The sequence below is a fragment of the Lutjanus erythropterus genome, chromosome 20 (assembly GCF_056507025.1).
Source record: "Lutjanus erythropterus isolate fLutEry1 chromosome 20, fLutEry1.hap2, whole genome shotgun sequence".
Classification (NCBI taxonomy): domain Eukaryota; kingdom Metazoa; phylum Chordata; class Actinopteri; order Lutjaniformes; family Lutjanidae; genus Lutjanus; species Lutjanus erythropterus.
In genome coordinates this window covers 35,199,804-35,222,791 of record NC_139336.1, presented here as the reverse complement: position 1 = coordinate 35,222,791, position 22,988 = coordinate 35,199,804, and the positions used below count along the sequence as shown (strand labels likewise).

General features: G+C 40.3%; 3 protein-coding genes across 3 annotated transcripts; 1 reads left to right on the top strand and 2 right to left on the bottom strand.

Moving 5' to 3' along the window:
- The first annotated feature begins 7 nt into the window (after positions 1 to 7).
- Positions 8 to 1,553, top strand: LOC146308878 (uncharacterized). Its single transcript, XM_084746676.1, has 4 exons — positions 8 to 559; positions 960 to 1,030; positions 1,126 to 1,338; positions 1,485 to 1,553. The coding sequence occupies exons 1-4, from the start codon at positions 484 to 486 to the stop codon at positions 1,551 to 1,553; spliced, it is 429 nt and encodes a 142-aa protein (XP_084602802.1). The 5' UTR covers positions 8 to 483.
- Positions 1,554 to 3,883: 2,330 nt separating this feature from the next.
- Positions 3,884 to 10,579, bottom strand: LOC146308877 (polyunsaturated fatty acid lipoxygenase ALOX15B-like). The gene is made up of 15 exons (XM_084746674.1): positions 10,372 to 10,579; positions 10,046 to 10,130; positions 9,635 to 9,823; positions 9,454 to 9,535; positions 9,207 to 9,329; positions 8,691 to 8,794; positions 8,358 to 8,530; positions 7,090 to 7,233; positions 6,427 to 6,630; positions 6,220 to 6,306; positions 5,742 to 5,911; positions 5,404 to 5,525; positions 4,953 to 5,053; positions 4,667 to 4,837; positions 3,884 to 4,199 (listed from the first exon to the last, which is right to left on the bottom strand). The coding sequence occupies exons 1-15, from the start codon at positions 10,495 to 10,497 to the stop codon at positions 4,020 to 4,022; spliced, it is 2,061 nt and encodes a 686-aa protein (XP_084602800.1). The 5' UTR covers positions 10,498 to 10,579; the 3' UTR covers positions 3,884 to 4,019.
- Positions 10,580 to 12,821: 2,242 nt separating this feature from the next.
- hsdl2 (hydroxysteroid dehydrogenase like 2) lies at positions 12,822 to 20,929 on the bottom strand. The gene is made up of 11 exons (XM_084746382.1): positions 20,771 to 20,929; positions 18,840 to 19,003; positions 18,063 to 18,161; positions 17,671 to 17,785; positions 14,915 to 15,018; positions 14,740 to 14,838; positions 14,420 to 14,614; positions 14,262 to 14,333; positions 13,415 to 13,573; positions 13,204 to 13,332; positions 12,822 to 13,053 (listed from the first exon to the last, which is right to left on the bottom strand). Exons 1-11 carry the CDS (start codon positions 20,785 to 20,787, stop codon positions 12,938 to 12,940), a joined length of 1,269 nt encoding a protein of 422 aa, XP_084602508.1. The 5' UTR covers positions 20,788 to 20,929; the 3' UTR covers positions 12,822 to 12,937.
- Between the last annotated feature and the right edge of the window lie 2,059 nt (positions 20,930 to 22,988).

Here is a 22,988-nt window from a genome sequence, read left to right as displayed (position 1 = left end):
AAGTCCACGTCTCTCATCTCCATCAGTTACTGAAGACAGAAAATCATTGTTTAGCTACAGACTCCTCGTTACTTTTACGTCTATTGGACCATTAAGTCCAGATCATTTACACTGATGCTGAGAATTTTTCAAACTGCACTCCTTGTGTTCTCTCTGTTTTAAAGGAATCAGACTGCAGTTTTTAGGTGGATTTCCTTCTGCAGTAACAGGAAGACTGGAGCGAGATAAATCCCTCCTGTTTACACTCCAGCTGATTCTTTCATTCTCAGTAATGGACAGATAAAGAAAGATATTTTACAAAGAAAACTGTTTTTACCTGCCAGGATTGAAAACTGGCTGCAGTCCAGTGATTGAAATTCATCATGTCTCATGGTCCATGTGACCCATGTGTGACACAGCTCTGATGTCCCTCTGTCCCTTCAGTTGGATCAGTTCGGTACCAAAGAGTGTGACTGTCCACAGTCTCCGGCTGTCTCTTCATTCATGGACCTTCTCAAAGCCTCCAACGCTTCCTCTTCTCAGGAGGACGCCGTCCACACGCTGGTTAACGCGATGGACAGTGAGTCATCTCAGCTCTACCCTGTGGGCTTCGACTACATTTCCCAGTGTCATTAGGGGTAGCAAAGGTGTTTGAAAATCAAGCAGCATTTTCAGTAGCGACCTATTTTTTCCATGAAGAAGTGTGGTAGAACTACATGTCAACATCATGACATCATCAGTCTGTAGAACCATCCAGAAGAACATTTCATTGTCATGTTTCATTGTGTGTTGTTCTGTGTGTGCAGTGCACAGAGTTTACGTCCAACAGTGTCTCTGGATGAGCGTTGGACTTTGACAATCAGTTCCATATTGATGAGTCCAAAGAAATGTTAAGACCTTTTAATCGGACTTCATTTTTCAGTTTCACTCACGTCCACAGCTGAAGGATTCACGATGGTTGGGTTTCTTTTGTCGTGCAGCTCTACCAGACGGCGCTCCTGCACTCCTGACCGCCTGCAGTCCCGATACACTGAGAGTCCTGAACCAGCTGGTTGGTCCATTCACTCACCAACATCTACAGCTGTTACTGTAAAGATCTCATTACAGCAACATTCAGGAACATCTGTGTGTGTCTGTGTTCTCCAGGTGAGCGGTCTGAAGGAGGACGGCCAGGCCAAACTCCCAGAGTCTCTGCCCCTCCCCCTGCAGGAGGAAGGGGAGCTCCGCTGGGCGGCCGAGCTCCTCTGTTCCACCAATGACAGTCTGAGAGAGCTGAGCGAGCAGTGGGACAGACCAGAGTTCCCAGCAGTGCTGCTGGAGGTTCTGTGCCTCGTCGTCACGGGACTCAGCCTCATGACTGTAAAATGAATTTTCTTGTTAGAAGCAGCTTCACCACACTTTCATCTACTGACACTGGGAACTATTTCTGTGCTTCATCAAACTTTATGTGCTATTTTCCTCAACATAAACCAGAATAATCACCTCAGCAGTCACTTGTTTTTCAGATACAGCTGCTTCCATATGTCCAGCATCTTAACGAAGCTCAGAACAAACTCAGCTCTCACCTGATCTGAACCTGCACTGCTCTTAATGTGACAGAGAGAATCACCTTTAACTGTAATCATTTCACAGGAAACACTACTCAAACAGTTTAGAAACTATTCATCCATCCACGACGCTAAAATCTACAAATCAAGCCAGAAATCTTGGCGTCGTTCTGGACTTCAACAGTCACGTGAAGACAAAGACTGAATCAGCCACTACCACCTTAAAAACATGTCAACAATTAAAGGACTTCTGTCTGAAGAAGATACAGAAAAACTTGTTCATGCCTTCATTTTCAGCAGGCTGGACTTTTGTAACGGCGTCTTCACAGGTCTGAGTGAAAAATCAACCAGACGCCTGCAGCTCGTCCAGAACGCCGCTGCCAGATAAACGAGTCTGTACTGGTCATACTGGTCAACAGGATGATGAACCGACCTGAGACTCTATATCAGATATCAGGAGGGAAAAATATAATCTGACATGATAAATCAAGCTAAACTTTCAGTGACGTCATAAAGAAATATGTGACCAGAAACAGAAACGTATTTTAATTTGAAATGTTTGATGAGGCTGACTGAGTGAAAGTGCTGCTAAAAACTCTGTGTGTGAAGAAGCTGAAATAAAACGAAGCAGCAGTTTAAGTGAGTCATGTTGTGGTTCCTTCCTTTGAGGCAACAGAACGTTCTTTACACTGTTTGAGCTCGACTCGGTTTTTAGACGGCAAGTTAATCAAAGTTATCTGTGAACAGGTTTTAATACACTGAAGGTTTTATCTCAGCTGTTTAAGAAACTTTTAGAGAAAATGTGAAAGTTATTTCATGATCAGTGTTTTATTATGAACATAGAATTTATTTTTCCATCAAAGGTGACAGAAATGTGTATTCTGCCAATTTTACTTCTTAGAAAGAAAAGAATTGGAATCTGACTAAATTAAAATCTGCAGATCAGACTTTTAAAAAATATCTGAATGATGGAGAAAATTGTTTGTATTCTTTTTTTTTTTTACATTTTGAAACTTGTGTTGTTGACATCAGTTTTTCTTTGTCTCTTGTTCATATATCATTTTATTCATCTGTCAAACCACCAGCAGGTTTATTTATTGGACCGAGTGTTACACTCAGTGTGTGTGTCCTCATCCAAGTTATGACTCAGCATCATAACAGTGTGTGTCAAGATTCACTGGTTCATCTGTTCAAGCAACATACAGTAGTTTGTTTGTTAACCTGAACAAACCCTGATAATTATCTCAGATGACATTAATTAATTTCACATATAAAATAAATCCTGAACGGTTTTATGAAGTGGAACTGCTCATCAGTCCAGTTGCCTAAGACAAGCTTTCCTACAAAGAGCTGCAGAGGTTGATATTAATACAGTTTCACTTTTGTTATTTATTGTTAAATAAATGAGAAAACATACATTTAAAATGTTTGTAAAATGTCTAGACATAAACGATCCACATAAAGATCTAAGAAAAATAAATCCTCTTCTTAACTTTCTACAACTCATTTTTATAATGTTTCAATTGATTGATGGTCAGTTCGATCAGCTGAAAGGAAAACACAAAAAAGTATTTTTTTAGATGACAGTAGGGGAGACTGGGGCCAATTGGCACATTATTTTTACATTTCTACACATTAGTGAGAGAGAGAGAGGTTCCTGACAGAACCCGTTATAAGGAACCCAACATAAAGGGTGATACATAGAACCATTTGTGAAAGGTTTCACCCAGATATTCTAAGGGTTTTGTCTAGAACCCACACAGGATGTTCTGGATAATAACACAAAGAACCCTTGTCAAAAGAGTTCTTCAAGAATTCAAGAAGAGCCCTTCCACATTCTGGGTGCTAATAACAAGCCGCCCTGAGGTTCTGCCAAAAACCTTTGTATATTTTATAAGGGTTTTTATCTAGGACACACTTGGGAGATTCTATTGAGAAATGTTTATATTCTTGGGGGTTGTAGAACCCATCCAGGGGGTTCTAAGTAACAGTACAATGAACCCTTAACAAAATAATTTAAATAAAAAGCATTCTTGGATGAAAATGGTTCTAAATGGAACGCTTTTGTTTCTGAAGAATCCTTGAAAATCCCCTTCTTCAAAAAGGGGTTCTTCAGAAGCAAAAAGGTTCTGGGTAGAACCTCAGACCTTCAGGAAGAACCCTTTTGGAACCCCTTTTTCTAAGAGTGTTCCATGAGCATCTGTTGTGTGTAAAGTGCACAGGACACGTCTTTACTTTATTTGATAAAATAAGTCTGATGTTTTACAGATTAACCTTCCAAACTGTAGAAAATAAATTAAAGTGTTCAGGAAGTTCAGAGTTTCAGTTAACAGAGAAATCAAATAAAACATCAGTTACAATAATGAAGGAAAATAAATAAAATTCTCAAATATATGAACAGAATAAACCATGCCCACGTTCGCTAACATCACTGTGAAGCTACCGATGCTAAGCTAACTTATTCAGATGATGCAAACCGTGCTAGCTGTAGCGTTAGCGTGTCACGCTGTCCTCCACGGTGGCGGTGTCCAGGTACACGTACGGCAACTTCAGGCCAACGTTCCTCGCTCTGATGTCACAGCTGAGGAGCTTCAGGTCACTATGGAAACAGGCTGCCATCTCCACGGGAACGCTCTCTGTGAAGTGCTGCTCCGTGGAACCACCCAGAGGAACCTTAAAGGAACATTACAAATAATTACTCCACACGTACATTAGCCGTTGGTCTGTGTATTTTACTGAATGTAACTGTAATGGAATACAGTTACCTTGTTTTGTATCCTGATTATGTAATCCCATTACATGTAATCTGTTACTCTCCAACCTGTGTAGGATCCTATGCAACTGACTGAGTAACAGCCGAGGAACATTATGGAACATTTACTGATGTATAAATCATTGGAGGGCAACCAGCACCCTGTCCGGGGCCAGATTTGGTCCACGGGCCACAGGTTGAGTATCACTGGTCTCCAGTTAGGCTACTGTGAGACTGAACAGTGAGCTAAATGCTAACATGTTCCCCATAACACTGCTACCTGAAACCATGTGTTTGTGTCCCGTGACGTGTTCTGTGTTCTGTGTTCTGTGTTCTCTGACATGTTTGTGTTCCTCCGTGTTCCGTGAGGTGTTTGCGGTGTTCGTACAAAGTCTGCAGGTTTCTTGCTCAGCAGGTAGACGGTGGCGAGGCCGTGGACGGCGGAGGTCACGTCAGGTAAAGTGTCCAGCAGGGTGCGTTCGCTGCAGCGCCCCCTGCAGGTCGGAGGAGGACGCTGCAGACCAACAGGAGCGTTCGGCACCCACCCGAAATAATCCAGCTGCACAGGAAGACAACAAGTGGAATACAAAATAAAAGCAGGTGAGTAAACGGGCCAACAAGAAATTTTGATGCCTGAAGTTCTTTTATTTGTTAAAAACCACAGGTGGACTCACCTGAGCGTCATTGACAGCAGCATGCTGCGCTGATGCATTGAAGATCACCATGGTAACAAAGTATGTCAGCTCCGACACTGAAGTGAAGGATTTTGGGAAACCTGAAGGACAGATTTCATTTATTTATTTTTATTTTATTTGTATGTGCAAAAAAAACCCAACAAATTTGATTTTGTTTTGTACTATTTGTATATGATACGATAAAGTCGCGTTAATTTACGTTAAGATAAGAAAAGATGCAGAATGATACAATAATAACTATTATTAGTCCTATAAGAGGAAAACTTACTGCAGCAAAGTGAAAAGCAAAACAGAAAGAAGCGTCAATAAAAACAAAGTAAACAAGCAATATAAACAACAGGAAATATAAAAAATATGAAGAAAAAACAACAGAAGATTATCAGTTACCACAATAAAAGCACCGCAGAAACACTACAGGAAGTACTCCGACCTTTTTTTTCGTCTCCTAGGTGACCAAACACGATGATCTCATTGATCCAGCTCTGTAGCTCAGAGTCTCTGGTGACATCATCGTCGCTGTGGTAATAGTAGCTGACCACACCCCCTACGTACCTGTAGCCAATCAGAGTGTGGTTAGTTTGTTTTTGTTTGTTGTTGGACTGATTATTTGTTCCTCGGGAGGCGTTTTGATCATTGATTATTGTGATCAGGATTGTTCTTCTGCTGTTTTGTCGTCTATTTCACAAATATTCTGCTCCAACAGCACAGAACAACAAATAAATAAAATTAGTAATTAGACTTTTACAGACTCAACCAATCACATCACACCTGTGGATGATGTCCCACAGCCGCAGGCCGTCATCACGGTAGTAATAACCAGGAACAGAGTCCAGGCCCCGCCCACTGATGTCATCAGGTAAACAAAGGTCATGATAGGTGAGAGAGGTCAACGCCCGCCGCAGGAACTCCAATGTGGCGGCTCCGCCCACCGCTGCGTACTTAATATTTAATGAGTTGAATGAAATATATTGATTTTAATAAATATTGCTTTGTACTTCCAAAGTGTAGTTCTACGATGTGAAATTCAACGTAAAGAACTGGAAATGAATAAAAATCACAGGGACACAAAGAGTCTAAAAACATTAAACTGAAAGAAGATTAAAAATATTTAATATGTAAAAAAAAAAAAAAAGTAAAAACTTTAGTAAAATAAGTGCAACAGAAGAACTCTTAGTATTCACAAAATTAAATGGTGGTAAACTGTAACAGTGATGTCAGTGATGACATCATGGGGGTGGAGTCTGACCTCTTTCAGTGATCCTCCGTCAGAGAGCAGCAGCTGACGAGCCAGAGCGTCGATCTCCAGAGTGAAACGGAAATGAGGAACCAAGAGCTACAAAGTACACAAGAGATACTGCAAAAAGTACCAACAACAGTACTGCTGTCAAACAAACAGTCATTCCTGTCAGTCAGTACTGTAGTTGCACAGGAAAGTACTCCCTGTACTGCGTACCTTGTAGAGAGGGTGCACCGTGGGAAAGTTGCGAAGTGTTGCCATGGCGAAGAGCTCTGACATCACATGCGTGCGCAGGAAGTGAGAACGCAGCTCGTGATCGGCGAAATCTGCAGAGCGCACAAATGTTTTAGCTGTCAGCCAATCAGCTTCCAGATCCTGAGGGACAAAGACCGGGTTGGTCTCACCTGGAGACTGCTTAAGCTAGGTAAGGAGATGAGGAGACGAGTGAGGAGATGAGTGAGGAAGGACACAGAAAAGGAAACCAGCAGACTGGATACACAACAGTGATATGAGATTCACCGTGTTCACCATCTGAGTTTAGCATGTTAGCATGCTAACATTAGCAAATAATCTGTAAAGACAGAGTCCAGTTGAGGCTGATGGGAAAATCTGTAGTTCTGCAGGTATTTGGTCATAAGCCAAAGTACATCCCCCTTTCCTGTTGGTAAACAAACCCTTAAACCTGTTAGCTAACGCTAGTTAGCAACCTGAGTTTCTTGTTTGTGCGAGCAGACTGGCCGAACCGCAGCTTTGTTTGGATTCTGAATTTGGAGTTTTTATCTACAGATGATACGGTTCTGTCTCTTATCACACATCTTTCTGACTTTTCAACCACTGCTGTGTCCTGGGGTCAGAGGTCAGAGGTCAGGTGGGGTTTACCTGGATGGCCACGGGCAGCAGTCGGTTGTTGGAGTTCAGGTGCAGCAGGACGAGTGGAGCTGTCAGGTAGTTCTGCTTCCCGTTCACGATGTTCGCTGTGAGACCGTCCAGCAGCCGATAATCCACCAAAAACATGTTTCCTCTCTGCACCATCGGTAGAACAACAACAACAACAACAACAACAACAACAACAACATAATATATTATAATAAGAAGAATAAGAATAATTGTATTAATATTCATACAGGAAAAGAGACCTATATGTGTAAATAATAGATAATAGATACGTTTTAATAACAACATGTTTGTATAATCACAATTTGAAATGCAAAAAAATGTATTAGTCAGTGTAACACATATTAAATTGGGAGTCTGATTTGTTCCGGAAATGTGAAAATGGAAAATTAAAACACAAAATAAGTACTTGTTTAATTGTTTGTGGTTTCATAGTTGCAGTTTGTCAGCAGCTGCCTGTCGTAGCGTGTATTTACTGCATGTACTTTGGCTGCTATGACAATTTAATTTCCCTCTGGAGATTAATAAGAAATCTATGTATTTCAATTTTTAAAGAATGAGAACAATACATAAAACGCAACTGTTGAAATTTCTACAGTTAATTCATCAAAGTTAATTAGACACAGATTCTATTGTGGATCAAAGTCATTTTTTAATATAATTTTTGAAATATTAGTGTAAAGGGTTGTTCTTTACCTTTAGTGGAATCGACCCTTTAAAAATCCTTCATTCAGTCCTTATAGTGAGGAGCCAGGTGGACGAGGTGATGTCATTGATGACATCATCAAGTCTTATGTTTCACTCAAAAGTAAAAATCTCAATGACAAAGTAAAGTCAGTGACTTTTCCACAACACATTCCTGCAAACGTTTCAAAATGAAAGCCTTGTTAAGAACTTAAGAGTTTCCATCCATTGAAACACTAGAGGGCTTTTAATTTGAAACGCATACAGGAAGTGTTGAGTTTGTTTTAACAGTATGATGAAGTAACTTCGACATGGCAAACAGGAATGGATCAAAACGAGGCTTTGTACTAAAATACAACTAATTTTCAAACAGACAATCTGAAATAAAGGCCTGGAAAAATAAAAGCCTGCCTCAAATAAAGGCCTGGAAAAATAAAAGCCTGCCTCAAATAAAGGCCTGCCTGCCCCGGGCCACTATTTGAGGAAATACGATATATTTCAAATATATTTTATCACAGTCTGTTTCTTCTCTTGTTGCTCTGCTTTTCCCTTCATTTCAGTTCAATCACCTCCATTTCCTGAGTGAGGCTAGCTCCGCCCCCCAGTGACGTCCTCACTGTCTCCTCAGTAACGGCCATGTTGGGTGGTATTTCTGTGCAGCGGCGAATCAGAGTCGGGTTGGCTCCATTTAGGAACTGATGTCCAAAAAACCAGTCATCCCTCCAGTGACGCTCCACCAGTCCTGACACATGACAGTCAGGAAGTGAAGGGGCGGGGCCACAGGAAGTAGATCACCACCCCAATGAGAGGAAATGACATCAGATAATTTCTGCTGATTTTCAGTTTCAGACATCACATGAATATTCTTCTTCTTCTTGTAATGAAATGAATATTTGTCTCACGGCAGGTCGGGCTCCTGATCTGCTGGCAGAGCTGATGGATCTGATGAAAACTGGACCAACGCTGCTGAGAGCTCAGGAAGTTCTGCAGACTCAACTCCACCAACCTGAACACACACCAGACATCAGAGTTCAAAATGTATCCTGATACACTGAATGATTACCTGGTAAAAATGTAATCAGGATACTAATACAAGCAGCAGTATATCAAAGTAATGTAACTTGAATACCTCCTGTGACTTTGGATTACCTCAATAATAATTGGTAATAATCGAAAGCCAAAATGTTTCTACTAATGAGAAATGAATCCTGTCACAATCTTGCCAGCTGAAAACAGGTTTTCACGTTTGGACCTATTTTTAAAGTCAATCAGCTGTTTGATTCATAAAATGTTGAAAAATGAAAAACGTCCTCAAATGTCTTGTTTTGTCTTTCCTGTAATTTTCATTACCGGCGTCTTCATGTGTAAATAAACTCCACTGTCAGTGACGTAAACTGTTTGTTCTTCGAGGAACGTACGCTTTGCTGACAGTCACAATCATGTCGGTCGCCTTGGATACGGAGAATCGAACATCAGCAGGAAGTGACATAATGTCGTCAGCCTTCATCGTCTCCGGGAGACCGTCGTCATAGCAACTCCATCTATGAAAAACACGAATCTCAAATTGTGTTCAAAATAATAAGAACTTTAGGCAGCAGCAAACAGGAAGACTGAGACCGTTTTTCTAATAGAACACAGAACGTCATATCATATCTGACGGATTACCGATACGTTTGACGACGGTTCATCAGTTCGTTCGTCCTCTGGTCCAGTTCGAGCGGTCGGACATCATCGAAAACAAACTTTGCTTCAGGAATAAAAACAAACAAACACAAAAATATGAAACAAAAAGAGAAAAATAAAGAATAATTCATGAAATGAGCTGAAATGAGTTCCTTTCACCGACCAATCGAATCCCTCAGAGCCAATGAGGTCGAGCAGCTGACAAATCGGTAGCAGGGGAACAGTGAGACTCCACCCTCTGGCGTTGTCACAGCAACCTTTGAACAATACCAGACACTGGTTGTGGTTGGCGGGGCTTCCAAACGGACCAATAGCAGAGCTCCGAGGCTGGTGGGGCAGTGGACCGTGTATTCTGCCTAGCAACAGAGATTTTTGGCATTAATCTGAGGGAATGAGAACGAATCAGACAGAACAGAACAGGATCAATAAATCAAAACAAAGATTTTAATTTAAGAACAATTAGTGTCTTCATTTAATATTTAACATTCAATGCAAATCTAATTCATTCTTCTCATATTTTTACTTTGTATTCTGGAAAAAAAAAACAAAAAAAACACAAATATACAAATGTGACTTGATATAACTTGTCCTGTATATCTGTTTATTTCTTCTTCTTTGGTGGTTTTGCAGCAGCAGCACATCTTTAAAAACTGGCAGATCTGAAAATGAAAATAGAACAAACAAACAGTTCATGGATTAAAAACATGTCAACTCTAACGATGATCACAGAATATGAATTTATTTTTAACTGTTAAACAAATGATGGTGATGAGTATTTTTTTTTTAAAACATTTACAGAGTGAGTGTTAAATTATATTGATACTTAAAATAAAATATTTCCAGTGTTTTCAGAGATTCTGATTACAGCTTTAATACTCAGAGATGTTTGTTACGGCTCACAGATCTCTCAGCCAATGGGAGACGTCGGCTGACTCCTCTGCTGCCGACCAGTTGGATGACGGTTTGATGGGCGTCGCCAGACAGAAACAGACGGTCCTGATACACGACAACACGATATATCACCATGGCAACTGCATAAACAAAAATAAATAAATTGAATCAAAATAAAACTTTTAAAAGCTGTTAAACTAAATATTCAAACAAATATTAAAACACTGATTTCCTGTCGAGCTGCAGCAGAGAAACACAAACAACGAGAACGAGTCGCATGTTTCTCTCTGAAAATGTTCCGTTTTAGTTTTTACTGTCATGAATTCTACTGTAACTCATGATGAGTCACTGGCAGCTCGCCTCAGTGTCCACATGACGAGTCACCTCTGGACTGATGCGGGGACACCTGCTGCATCAGAGAGCCTCTGCAACGTCGCCATGGCGACGCATCATTTGTGATGTTTCTGCAACATCAACTTGTTGAAACGTTACAAAGTAACAAGTAAAGATGATCTGTTCAACTTCCTGTCTGACAGAAAACCTTCGTCCTCTCAGTTTACACTGTTTGTCTTGTTGTTTCATGTTGTTCATCATTTTGTTAAGTCAGTTTTCCGTCTCGTCCCGTCTGTCCTGTCTGATGTCCTCTCATGTCTTTTCTGTCTTATTGTTTCGTCCGTTCAGGTTGAAGTCAGTCTTGATGTCTGAAGGCGGCGCACAATGATGCAAAATAACAATAATCAATAATCAATAATTCACCTCAGAGTCATTCAAACTCAAGTAGCGAGGCTGTTAAGAAAATATGAGGAGAAAGTTCAGATATTTGTGATCAGAAAAATAAAAACTCAAGTACAGGTACCTGAAAACTACAGTAAATAAGTACTTGTACTTGTACTTAGTTACTTCCCACCTCAGGTGTACAGCGTGTATAAGTCTAAACAGCTCGAAAATGAAAATGAAGAGAAAAAACATTCCTCTGATTTCAGTTTCTTAAATGTGAATATTTTCTTTCTTCTCTGACAGGAAACTGAATATCTTTGAGTTTTGGACAAAACGAGACATTTGAGGACGTCATCTTGGACTCTGATCAACATTTTCTGACATCTTGTAGTTCAAACAACTAATTGATTAATGGAGAAACTGATCAACAGATTGATAAATAATGAAAACAATCGTTACAGGGAAGACTTGAAAAATAATGTTGCTCCACATGTTTGGATGTAAACTGACAAGACTGTGACAGGATCAATTAATCAATTAATCAAGAAAATAATCAACAGATTAATTTACAGTGATAATAATAGTTACCTGCAGTCGATCACCAACCTTCACCGGAGTGCAGAAAACAAAGACTCTGCTGTTCTACTGGAGAAATCGATGTGTAGTTTTACTCACCGGTGATGAAGTGGTGAGACTGAAGACAGAAACACATCGTCTGTCACATTTCTGTTCAGTTCAACTCAGACAAGCTGCGTGTCGATCATACCTGTGATTAATTATTAATACGCTCACTGATAATCTGTTAATGCACCTGTACCTGTAGCTCCTCCTCCACCAGCTCCACCTGTACCTGACTGACGACCGGACTGATTGACTTTTTTGTCAAGGGTTCTTTCAGGGTTCTCTGTGGATCCAAAAAGCCTTTGGTTTAGCAGAGAGGTCGTGATGGAACCCAGTCAGAGGGTTCTAGATAAAACCTTTGGAATACAAAAGGGTTCTTGGTAGAAACCACTCCAGGTGTTCTAGTGAAAACCTTTGGATTATAAAAAGTTGTCACGAGAACCTCAGGGTTGGGTTCTATATGAAACTTTTGGTACAGTAAAGGGTTCTTGGTAGAACCACGTGGATGGCTTGTCAGAGCTGATGTTTGTATTTACTTTTATTGTGTAACACTCAGAAACATCAGGTCATGTGACAGTATTTAGATTTATATGAATCTCATGACAGTGAAGAGTCACAGTTTGAACTTTAATCGTATTAACTTTTGCATATAAATATACATTAAATATATAGCTGTATAATAATGTATATATGTAAAGTATTACAGTATTTACAGTCAGTATTAATGTATTTTCAGTGTTTGTTGTGTTTGTCCTCAGTGAGGACAGAAGGAGGAGCTCATGTGATGCTTGAAGACTTCAAGCTTCCTTTAAACAAGATTTGAAAAAGTATTAACCTTCAAATAAAACATCCAATATACAGAAAATCACAATATAATTCTTTATTTTATAATTAATTATTTTAAATGTTTTGATCAACAAGTAAAACCACAAACAGACGCCTTTTTATCCACAGGAGTCAAATCATAAAAATAATTCTTATTAATTCATTATTATCATTATTATTATTATTATTATTATTATTGTTGTTGTTGTTGTTGTTGTTGTTGTTGTTGTTGTTATTGTTGTTATTATTATTATCATTATCATTATGGCTTCTGATTAACCCACTCGAGTCATCAGTTTATTATCAAGGTACATTTATTAACGTGTTTTTATCTTCAGTATTTGTCATTAAGGCAACATGTACAGCTACGAACAGCAGGTGGGCGGGGCCTGAGAGGATCGGGGGCGGGGCTTCACAGTTTGGCCTTGTTCATGCGGCCCATCAGTTTCTCCAGTTTGATGGCGAGCGTCATGTCTCCTTTGATCCGCAGCTTCCCCGACATGAACGCCAGCGTCGGCTTCAGCTTCCCTGAAAGACGCACAGCCGTTACCATGGAGACAACACAGCCAAATCTCATCGACACGTCGACAGCATCACAGTAGCATGTTTCCTGCAGCGAGTGAGTTCAGTTTGGTTTATTTCCCCGTCATTCTCCCTGTTACCATGGTTACAGCTCACCTGCGAACATCTTGTTGAAGTCGCTGGACTCCATCGTCATGACGACGTCAGCCTTGACGGGCGGCTGGCCCTGCCCCACGCTGCCGGAGCCACTCTTCAAGTCCAGGAACCATACGCCCGAATGTTCTCCTAAAATGGACACAAAGACAGTCACATCATTGACACGCCAACAGGATCTCCTTATAAGGACATGGTCCTCTCCTGTTGTTACCTGATAGGTCAAACTGATAAATGCCCTGCGTCGACTTGACAATGTCTTCGTTGATGACTCCTTTGATGGCGTCAAACGTGCTCTCTATCGGTCCACCGGAGGAGGGCGTGGCTGATGATGATGATGATGATGGTGGTGGTTTGAAGGCTGGGGTTGCCCCTAGCAACCAGGAGACAAAAACATGTCATTTCAGTGGACTCATTAACGAACGCTAAAATGACACGTAAGTTCAGTAAACAAAAAAAATTACCTGAAAATCTATAAATACTTGGATTAAAATGATGAAACACAAAGCTGATGTTCAGTTTGTTACAAACAAACGTCCAAACGGGACGTTGTGTCAAACAAACGTCCAAACGGGACGTTGTGTCAAACAAACGTCCAAACGGGACGTTGTGTCAAACAAACGTCCAAACGGGAGGTTGTGTCAAACGTAAAGACAAACAATGAAACAATTTACTGGAACATTTCCTCATAATATTCAGTTGAATTCAGAACAAAGACAAGATATTTAATGTTGAAACTGATAAACTGTTTTTTGTAAATATACAGTCATTCTGTTGAAACGTCCACAGCGTGTCTCAGCATCGTCTCAGTGAAATAAGGGACGTCTCTGAAAAAGACGTCTGGATGGCAGCGTGTCTCTTCACCTGTGTGAAGCTTTCAGCCTTCATGAATAACAGAATGATTTTTGAGCTTCCTGTCACAACTTTACTGTAATGTGTTGTGTATATTTACAAAAATCAATAAAGTTTATCAGTTTGAACAAGTAGCAGTAATATAATCTGCAGTACTGACAGCAGTATCTGTAGTATTATCAGCTGGTAGTAGTATTTGTTTTATTTACCGTGTTCCTCCATCTTTTTGACCAGCGTCTCAGGTGCCTCGTCCAGGAAGAAGTCTGGCAGCAGGGGGTGACCTGTCAACCAATCAGAGACACATAAGTACCACATGACAGTCAAGGGAAATGCTAGCCTACTGTTAGCTCAGTTATCATGCTCTCACCTGGTTGGATGGCGTACTGATCAAAGTCTTGGATTCCCGCCTCTTTCAAGACATCCTCGTCCACCAGGAAGTGACCGGTATAGTCCTTCGGTCGGGACAGGATGGCGTAGGCGGCGTCCGCCATGATGTCGGCTGTACGACACTGTTTCCCGATGCCCTCTCCACCCAACATGTCCATCGCTGCTGTCTGGATCGCTATGGCAACAACTCACAGGTCAGAAAAGGGCTAGCATCATGTTTGCACGCTGGTGTATTGTTAGCATGCTAGTTTAGTGTGAGTCTATAAGGAGACTGTTAGCATGCTAACAGTTAGCACTGACCGGTTCTGGGCCACAGGGCGTTGACAGCAATTTGACCTCTGAACTCTTCGGCCATTCCCAGGACACACATGGACATGCCGTACTTCGCCATCGTGTAAGCTGAAAAACAGCAAACGACGTGTTATTGCTGCACAGGTGTATGATGGGACGCTGGCTGGTCAGCTGTTATGGTTACCTGTGTGGTTTTTGAACCAGACGGGGTTGAGGTTGAGCGGAGGCGACAGGTTCAGGATGTGAGGACTGCGACTCTTCAGGAGGTGAGGGATGACCAGCTTCGACCTGACACACACAGACGCAGCTCGTTTACAGAAACTCGTTAACTCAGAGTCAGCAGCTCGTTAACTCGTTAACTGACAATCAGCAGTTTGTAATGAACAGCAGCTCAGTGGGAGGAGCTTGTTTAGAGCAGCTCGTTCTTCCAGCCTGGACTCTCTGTCACTCCATTCAGGGAGGAGGGGATTTTTTTTTTAACAGGAGAACAGAGACACGTTCAAATCAAACATGAGTGGGCGTGTCACAGGACGTGCATGTAAACACCACCGTATTAAAAAGGCGCTGCAGTGAACATGTTTATATGACGGTGTTCAACACAGCATGTTTCAGTTTAAACATTTTGCTTCATTCTGTCGGGGCTGAACGCACCTCTGCTGAGGAGGATGACTCATCCTCATGAGCTCCGCCCACATCAACAGACACGGCACAGCAGCATGCTAGCTGCCAGCCTCACTGATTACTGTACAAAATACAACTTTATTCAAAGTCTGGTGACACTGGACTTTCTCTAAATAGAGAAAACATTTCCTAGTTTCCCCTCTGACGTCCTCCGGATGCTCCGCCTCAACTTTATCTAATTTACACTGCAGAGTTCTCTGCCTGTCACACAGATTCACGTTGTTAGCAGCTACTTTAGCCACTAGCAGGCTAGTTAGCTCAGAGACAGGCTGGTGATGTGAAATTACGGCAGCCTGATTGCTTCTGAGAAGAGATGCTGAATGTTAATAATTTACTGTTTGTCTTTTGTCAGATTTTGATTATTTTATATCGTTTGCTTGATTTTGAATGTTTGTCTGTTTCGTACTTGTCTTTCTTTACAGTCTGATGATATATACAGTATATATACACTGCCGGTCAAAAGTTTTAGAACACCCCAATTTTTCCAGTTTTTTTTTATTGAAATTCAAGCAGTTCGAGTCCAATGAATAACTTGAAATGGTACAAAGGTCAGTGTTGAACTGAAGGAGGTTAAAACCCAAAACTGAAAAATAATGTTCATTTCAGAATTATACAAAAAGGCCTTTTTCAGGGAAGAACTGTGTTAACAACTGAAAGGTGTTCTGCAGCAACGGAGGTTGATCAAGTCTTGAACGTTGGTGCTACTGATTCCTACAGGTGTCCCAACTTTTCTTGGTTCCTTACAACCGTCTGCATCAAAGTAGTGCTGGAACACACTGTGGAACCACACCCTCAGGAACAGTGTTTGAACAGAACCGTACTGCAGAAAGTGGTGTGTTGTTGTAAGAATGGAAAGAAAAAGACAGTTAACAACAGAAGAGACGGACCATCATAAGGTCTTTCCTACAGAGAAATAGTGAAGAAAGTCCAGGTGTCAGTGAGAACAGGTTCCTTCACCATCAAAAGTCACTCAGAACCTGAAGGAAACTGACAGGAAGAGGTCTGACAGACCCAAAGACACAACAGAATCAGAGGACAAGTTTCTGAGAGTCGACAGCTTGTGTGATCGGCGGCTCACAGGACAACAGCTTCATGTGGTCGGAGTAAACAAGTCTCAGTTTCAACTGTGAAGAAAAGACTTCGAGTGGCAGGTTTGACAGGTCGAGTTGCAGCAAGAAAGTCATTGTTAAGATGTCAGAATGAAAAAGAGTCTTGTCTGGACCATGAAACCCTGATAATGGACTACTGAAGACTGGAAGAAGGTGAAATTGAAATCTTCGGTTCATCACACAGGACTTTTTTTTTTGCACGCCGTCGAGTAGGAGAAAGGATGGTTCCTCAGTGTGTGACATCAACTGTCGAACATGGAGGAGGAGGCGTGATGGTCTGGAGATGTTTTACTGGATCCAGGGTCGGTGACTTGTACAGAGAGAGAAAGGCAACCTGAACCAAAACAGCTACACAGCGTTCTGCAGCTCCATGCAGTAACCTGTGGTTTGAACAGGTCAGGAATTCATCCTACAGAAAGATAATGACCCAAAACATAAGAACAAGCTGCACCTGAACTACCTTTAGAAAAAAAAGAATGAGACGGTGAGCTTGAAAACACGGAGTGGATCAACAGAGTCTGCAGACTGAGCTGGTTTGGGACGAACTGGACAGAAGAGTGAAAGTAAAGCAACCAACAAGAGCCACACATTTATGAGAACTTCTGCAGAACCTTCTGAAGAACATTTCATTTCCTTTGTAGAAAAAATGTCACGAGTGTGTTGAGCTGTTCTGTCTGTCTGAGGTGATGAGTCCAGAGTTTAGAAAACATTTGGTTTAGAAACTGATTCCATGATTTTTTTTTTTAACTTCAGTTGTTTATTTGTTCTCTGTTTCCATTTCAGAGAACAACGAGACATTAAGATGTTCTAAAACCTTTGACCGGTAGAGTAAATACAAAAGAACTGCTGGAAATAAGAAGAAATAATTATGAATTTGTGGAATTATCATGAAAAAAACATGAATAGCAAAAAATAATTGATTGTTTCTCAGACCACAGCTGAGAAGAATAAAGCTAAGCTACGTTAGCAACAAGTAAAGACACCTGATGTCCATCAGAACCATCAGTGGACAAACAGGACATCTAAAACTCCGTCACAGGTGGAAAAGCACTTCCTGCACAGAGCGGTCGAGCGAAGACAGACGCTCACGTCATTATGTGACACATCATCATCTCTGAGTGAGAACGTGAAGAACAGCAGAACGTCATACGTCAGGTAGGTTCCTCTCAGGTTGATTCCCAGCATCAGGTCGACCTTCTTCATTGGCGTCTCCAGAGTTCCTGTCAGACTGATGGCGCTCGCGTTGTTCACCAGGATGTCGATCCCTGCCAATCACATACAAGCACTGTGATGATGTCACTGCCGGAGGATCAGCTGTGACGTGATGCTGCAGCAGCCGTCAGATTTCACTATAAAAACTGTGAATATTTTAAAAATCAGCTCTGATTTATTTTATAAAGAAGCTACGAAAAACAAAACAAAAAAAATATTTATAGAAATTACATATATTCAGAAACTATGAATCCTTAAAGAATACATGAAGTGTTAATATTGATAATTCAGTTTTTCAGTTTTTATTCTACACTGTAAAAAATATTTTACCTCCAAACTTGTTGACAGCTTTTTGAACAGCTTCTCCGATCTGCTGCTCGTCACGAATATCAACCACACACGCCAACGCCTTCCCGCCTGCTGCCTCCACTGAAACACACACACACACACACACACACACACACACACACACACAAACACACACACACACACACACACACCAGACGGTCATCAGAAATGATGCTCACTGAAATGTTAAAACACTAACTTCTTCAAATGTTAAAATGTTAAAACATTAGCTACAGACATGTGGCTCAGTGACTCGTGAACGTGTCACTGATCTGACGGAACGTTTTAACAGAACATAACGCAGATCGATCAGCAGCATTTGAATTTATTGATTCAAGTTGAATATGTATTAAAAATACCTGTAGTGACTAAGTCCTGGACAGTTCAGACGTGTCCTCAGACAAACGATGTCCTTATCATCATCGTCATCATCATCATCATCATCATCATCATCATCATCATCATCATCATCACACTGTGTTTACTCGTTGTTCCATGTTCAATAATCCAGCAATTTAAACAACTTCAACTACATAAAGCTCCGATGCTTAAAAACTGACTGTTTCCTCCCAGCTGCCGACACCTGTGATCGATGCTATTAGCTTAAATGTCCTCTGACGCTCAGCCTGTCCACTGCTCCCCCTAGTGTTTAGAGGAGTTATTACATATTAAACAGAAATCAAATACAACACCAGTTTACAAAGTTTACTGTCTCAGGGTGTATAGATGCTAAACTGGATTAGCCTGTTAGCTCCTCACCCTCCTCAGCGGCCGTATAGATGGTTCCTGGCAGTTTGGGGTGGGGCACGGCGGTCTTGGCGGCGATGATGACGTTGGCTCCGTCTCTGGCAGCTTTCAGAGCGATGGCTTTACCGATCCCTCGACTGCCTCCGGTGATGAAGAGCGTGCGGCCGGCTAACTTCCTGAAACACACAGAGAAATGAAAAAAAGTTAGCTAACACGCTAACACGCTAACACACAGGTTCTCAGACCAGAGCTCAGCAGGAGTCAACAAGTCAAATCTAAAACTCTTTAAGACCTTTAATAACTGAAATGGAACATATTACAGAGGCAGAATATCTCAACTATTATTAAGATTCATTTTAAGGATTAAAAGTCAGATTCCATGTCAAATATTTTGAAGAAACCCTGTGAGACGAATAACTAACATGCTGATATAAATAACATTCTCTGATTTCTTCCTAAATGTGAATATTTCCTGGTGTCTTTGCTCCTCTCTGACAGTAAACTGAATATCTTTGAGACATTTGAGGATGTCATCAACAACAAATTGATTAGTGGAAACAATACTGTCAGATTGATCACTGATGAAAAATATGTAAAAACGTGTGAAACAGTTTCCACTATTTTTCAGTTGACAAGATTGTGACAGGATTAATTAATCAATGAATCGTTTTGAGTCATTTTTTACGGAAAAACAAAATCAAAATTCTCTGATTTCAGCTTCTTAAACATGTGAATGTGTATTTCTGCGATTTCATTTTTAATATTTTGTTTGGCTTTTCTTTAGATTTTTACTAAACTCTAAAAATAAGATAAAATTAAAAAACAATATAAAAAAGAAGAAAATCCACACAATTTAAATTTATTCTACCAGAACTCTTTGTTTTATTTACATTATACATTTAAATCGTACTTTTTAAATTAGTATTGTTGTGTAAATTGAAGACAGATTTGACTCAATAAGATTTTAGTCAGTTTTTCATTCTTATTTCAGTATAAAAGCCCCATGTAGAAGACGTAATTGTACACTCTTACTTTGAAGGCTCATTTCCTCCCTGATTGTGTGAGTGAAAGCTGACTTAACAACAGCCGAAACTTGTCCAAGATTCTTTACATTCAGTTCATACATCAAAACGCGAATATTAACGTTATATTATGTTACAGAAACTATTTCAGTGCCAAAGGAAACACCGTTAATATGCAGGAACCGTTGTTAGCTTCTAAGCTAACAGAATTAAGAGCTGCTTCCACCAAACTCTTGTGAAAAAACAGACACTTTTAAGCTTCCTTGATTAAAAGTTTCAAACCAGAGAGACCAGAACCGAACTACGAACACCGAGTGAAACACAGTTATGATACTTGATTCGGCTCCTATATGATCTAAATATCAAACTCTGAAGGCAAAACATTAACTTTTAAGATGACTTGCGAATCGGAGCGATCGGAACCGAACTCCGTCCGGTTTCTGAAGCAGCTGGGTCCACTGACAAATTCGGTTCCTGCGAACTCCCGATATAACACGTGTTCACTTCAAAGTCCTGATCTTTGCACACATTTGTCCTAAGTTTGAAGTGAAGTTATTCAGAAGTCTGAACAGAATTCTGAGTGAAGAAGAAGAGAAAAGCTCAACAATGGAGGTTAGATAACGAGACCCTGCAGTCCAACAGCAACCGTGACCAAACTCCATAGAAGACACCTTGAACTTTAAACTCGTCCTGCTCAAAGGTCAACAGACAGAAAAGCCAGAACCAAACTAGGGTCAGTTCCTGAGGCGGAACTCTTCGCTGCTCAGTTCGGCTTTAGTAAAGTCCCGAACTGAAGCTGCTCTATTCTCTAAAATCTCATCTAATTATTGTGTCGTTTCACGGTTTTGTACTGAACTCTCGGGTTTAAACGGGCGTTTTTCAGAGGTGTTTTTGAATGGGACAGAGATGTCGGACGCTCACCCTGTGTTCTGCAGCATCGTTGCTTCTGTGTTGGAGGAAGAACAGACGGATCGGTTGAGTTTGTGCTGAAGGATGATAACCTGAGGTCTTCTCCACCTTTCACCCACATCAAGATGCTCCAGTCAACAGGAAGTTACAGATCACCTGCTCTCCTACACTTCCGGTCTGCAGGCAAAGATTGTCGTGGACTGATGAGATCGGCGGCTGCGCAGTTGAGACTGGGGACAGTTGCAACACTTTTTGCATTTGTGTTAGTTACTCGGGGACCATTTGGACCAGACGGAGCTCATGTTTCAGTTTAAATGAACTCCTGTTGGCTGATCACCGGGAACATTAAAACATTCACATGAACCCAGTTTGTCAGTCTAAATACAAAGTCAGAGGTGTTTCTCAGTTTAAACACATAAAATTAAAAAAAAACTGTATTTTTAATTATTAGGAGCCCAAATCCTCTGATCAGGTGATCAGCTGTGTTGTGAATTCTTCACGTTATTCACTGTTAGTTCTGTGACTTTTATTTTGAATACATGCTTTTCATTTAGAGAGTCTTATTTTGAAATAATAATGATAATAATAATAATAATAATAATAATAATAATAATAATAATAATGCTTCTGTGTTTATATGATGAAGTTGCCCAGTTATTTCTCTGTATTTTATGATTGTTGGGTGTGTTTGTTGCACTGTTGTCATATTTATGAAGTTTGCTGTATTTACTAGCCTGTTTGAGTATATTAGCCTAATGTGGAGCTAACTGAGTAGCCCAGTTGCCTGTTTTGATAGCCTTTTTCATGTCCAGTGTTGGACAGTGGCTACAGTCGTAGCACATGTGATACTTTACATTAATGTCAGTTAGTAGTAAATAACTCAGACATGTATATTTGTATTTTCTGTTTATCTCATGTATTTCTCTGCTGCACCGTGTGAAGCTGCTCGTTCTTAAACCTGATGACCTCTGACCTCTGACCTGAGGCCTGGAGTGCTCACATACCCCAACACACCAGTTTAAAGGGTCATTCCACAACAAGTTGTGTTTGCTGATCAATGATCGGTATCATTACAAAAAATAAACAACTACAGTTTGATGAGGGTCCTGTTCAGAGGTGGGAAGTAACTAAATGCAAATACTTAGTTACTGTACTTCAGTAAAGTCTTCAGGTATCTGTACTTTACTTGAGTTTTAATTTTTCTGACATCTGAACACAAATATCTGAACTTTCTCCTCCTCATTTTCTAAACAGACTCATTAATTTAGTTTGAATGACTCTGAGGTGAATTATTGATTATTGTTATTTTGCATCATTGTGCTCCGCCTTCAAACATCAAGACTGACTTCAACCTGAACGGACGAAACAATAAGACAGAAAAGACGACTGACTGGTGGATCCATCAGAGGACATCACACAGGACAGACGGGACGAGACGGAAAAGATGTGACCAAATAAAAAAAGATGTGACGATGTAAAAGATGATGTTTCTCAGATGTAAAGATGTCGACCAGATTATCATCAACATCTTCTTGTTTACATTCAACCTGATGCACATTTTAAAAAAATGAGCTGTTGAGCTGATTTCCTGGGTGAGTACATGTACATGTGTATTTATTTAGTTACTTGTTCTGTTCTGAATGTAATGAGTCGTGTGAATAATGAAGGAACCTGACGCTGTTTTACCACACAGTGTTGTATGATGTGTCTTCTCAGGACATTTACTTCAGTTTTATTCTCTCTTCAACATGTCGCTTTTATATATTAATGAATTACACAAACAAAATAAACAATAAAAATCTTCCAACCTTTGTCATTATTCATTTTTCACCTGCTCCACTATTTCATTGCAAAAAAAACTTAAGAAAAATCACACTGCAACAATCCTCAAAAACAAACAAACTATGAAATCAGAGTCATAGATTCTTTGATTAGAATGTAATCAATTAAGTATTTTAGATTTAAAAATGAAATTATCCATTGAAGTCTTTTGGACTAAATCTGGTCGGTGCATCGTGTCCTTCATTCAGATCAAACATGATGAAGAGACGCCGTCCTCACTTTTCAACAACTTCTCATCTAAAATCAAATGTTTCTTAAACAGCTGGCAAATATATTTTTAACATCTTTTTAACCATTTTTTCTGTCTGAGAACCTTTTGTAAAGAAATAAATCTAAACCTAAACTTTTCATGGACCGCCCAGGCAGAGAGTCATGAAACCTGGGGGGT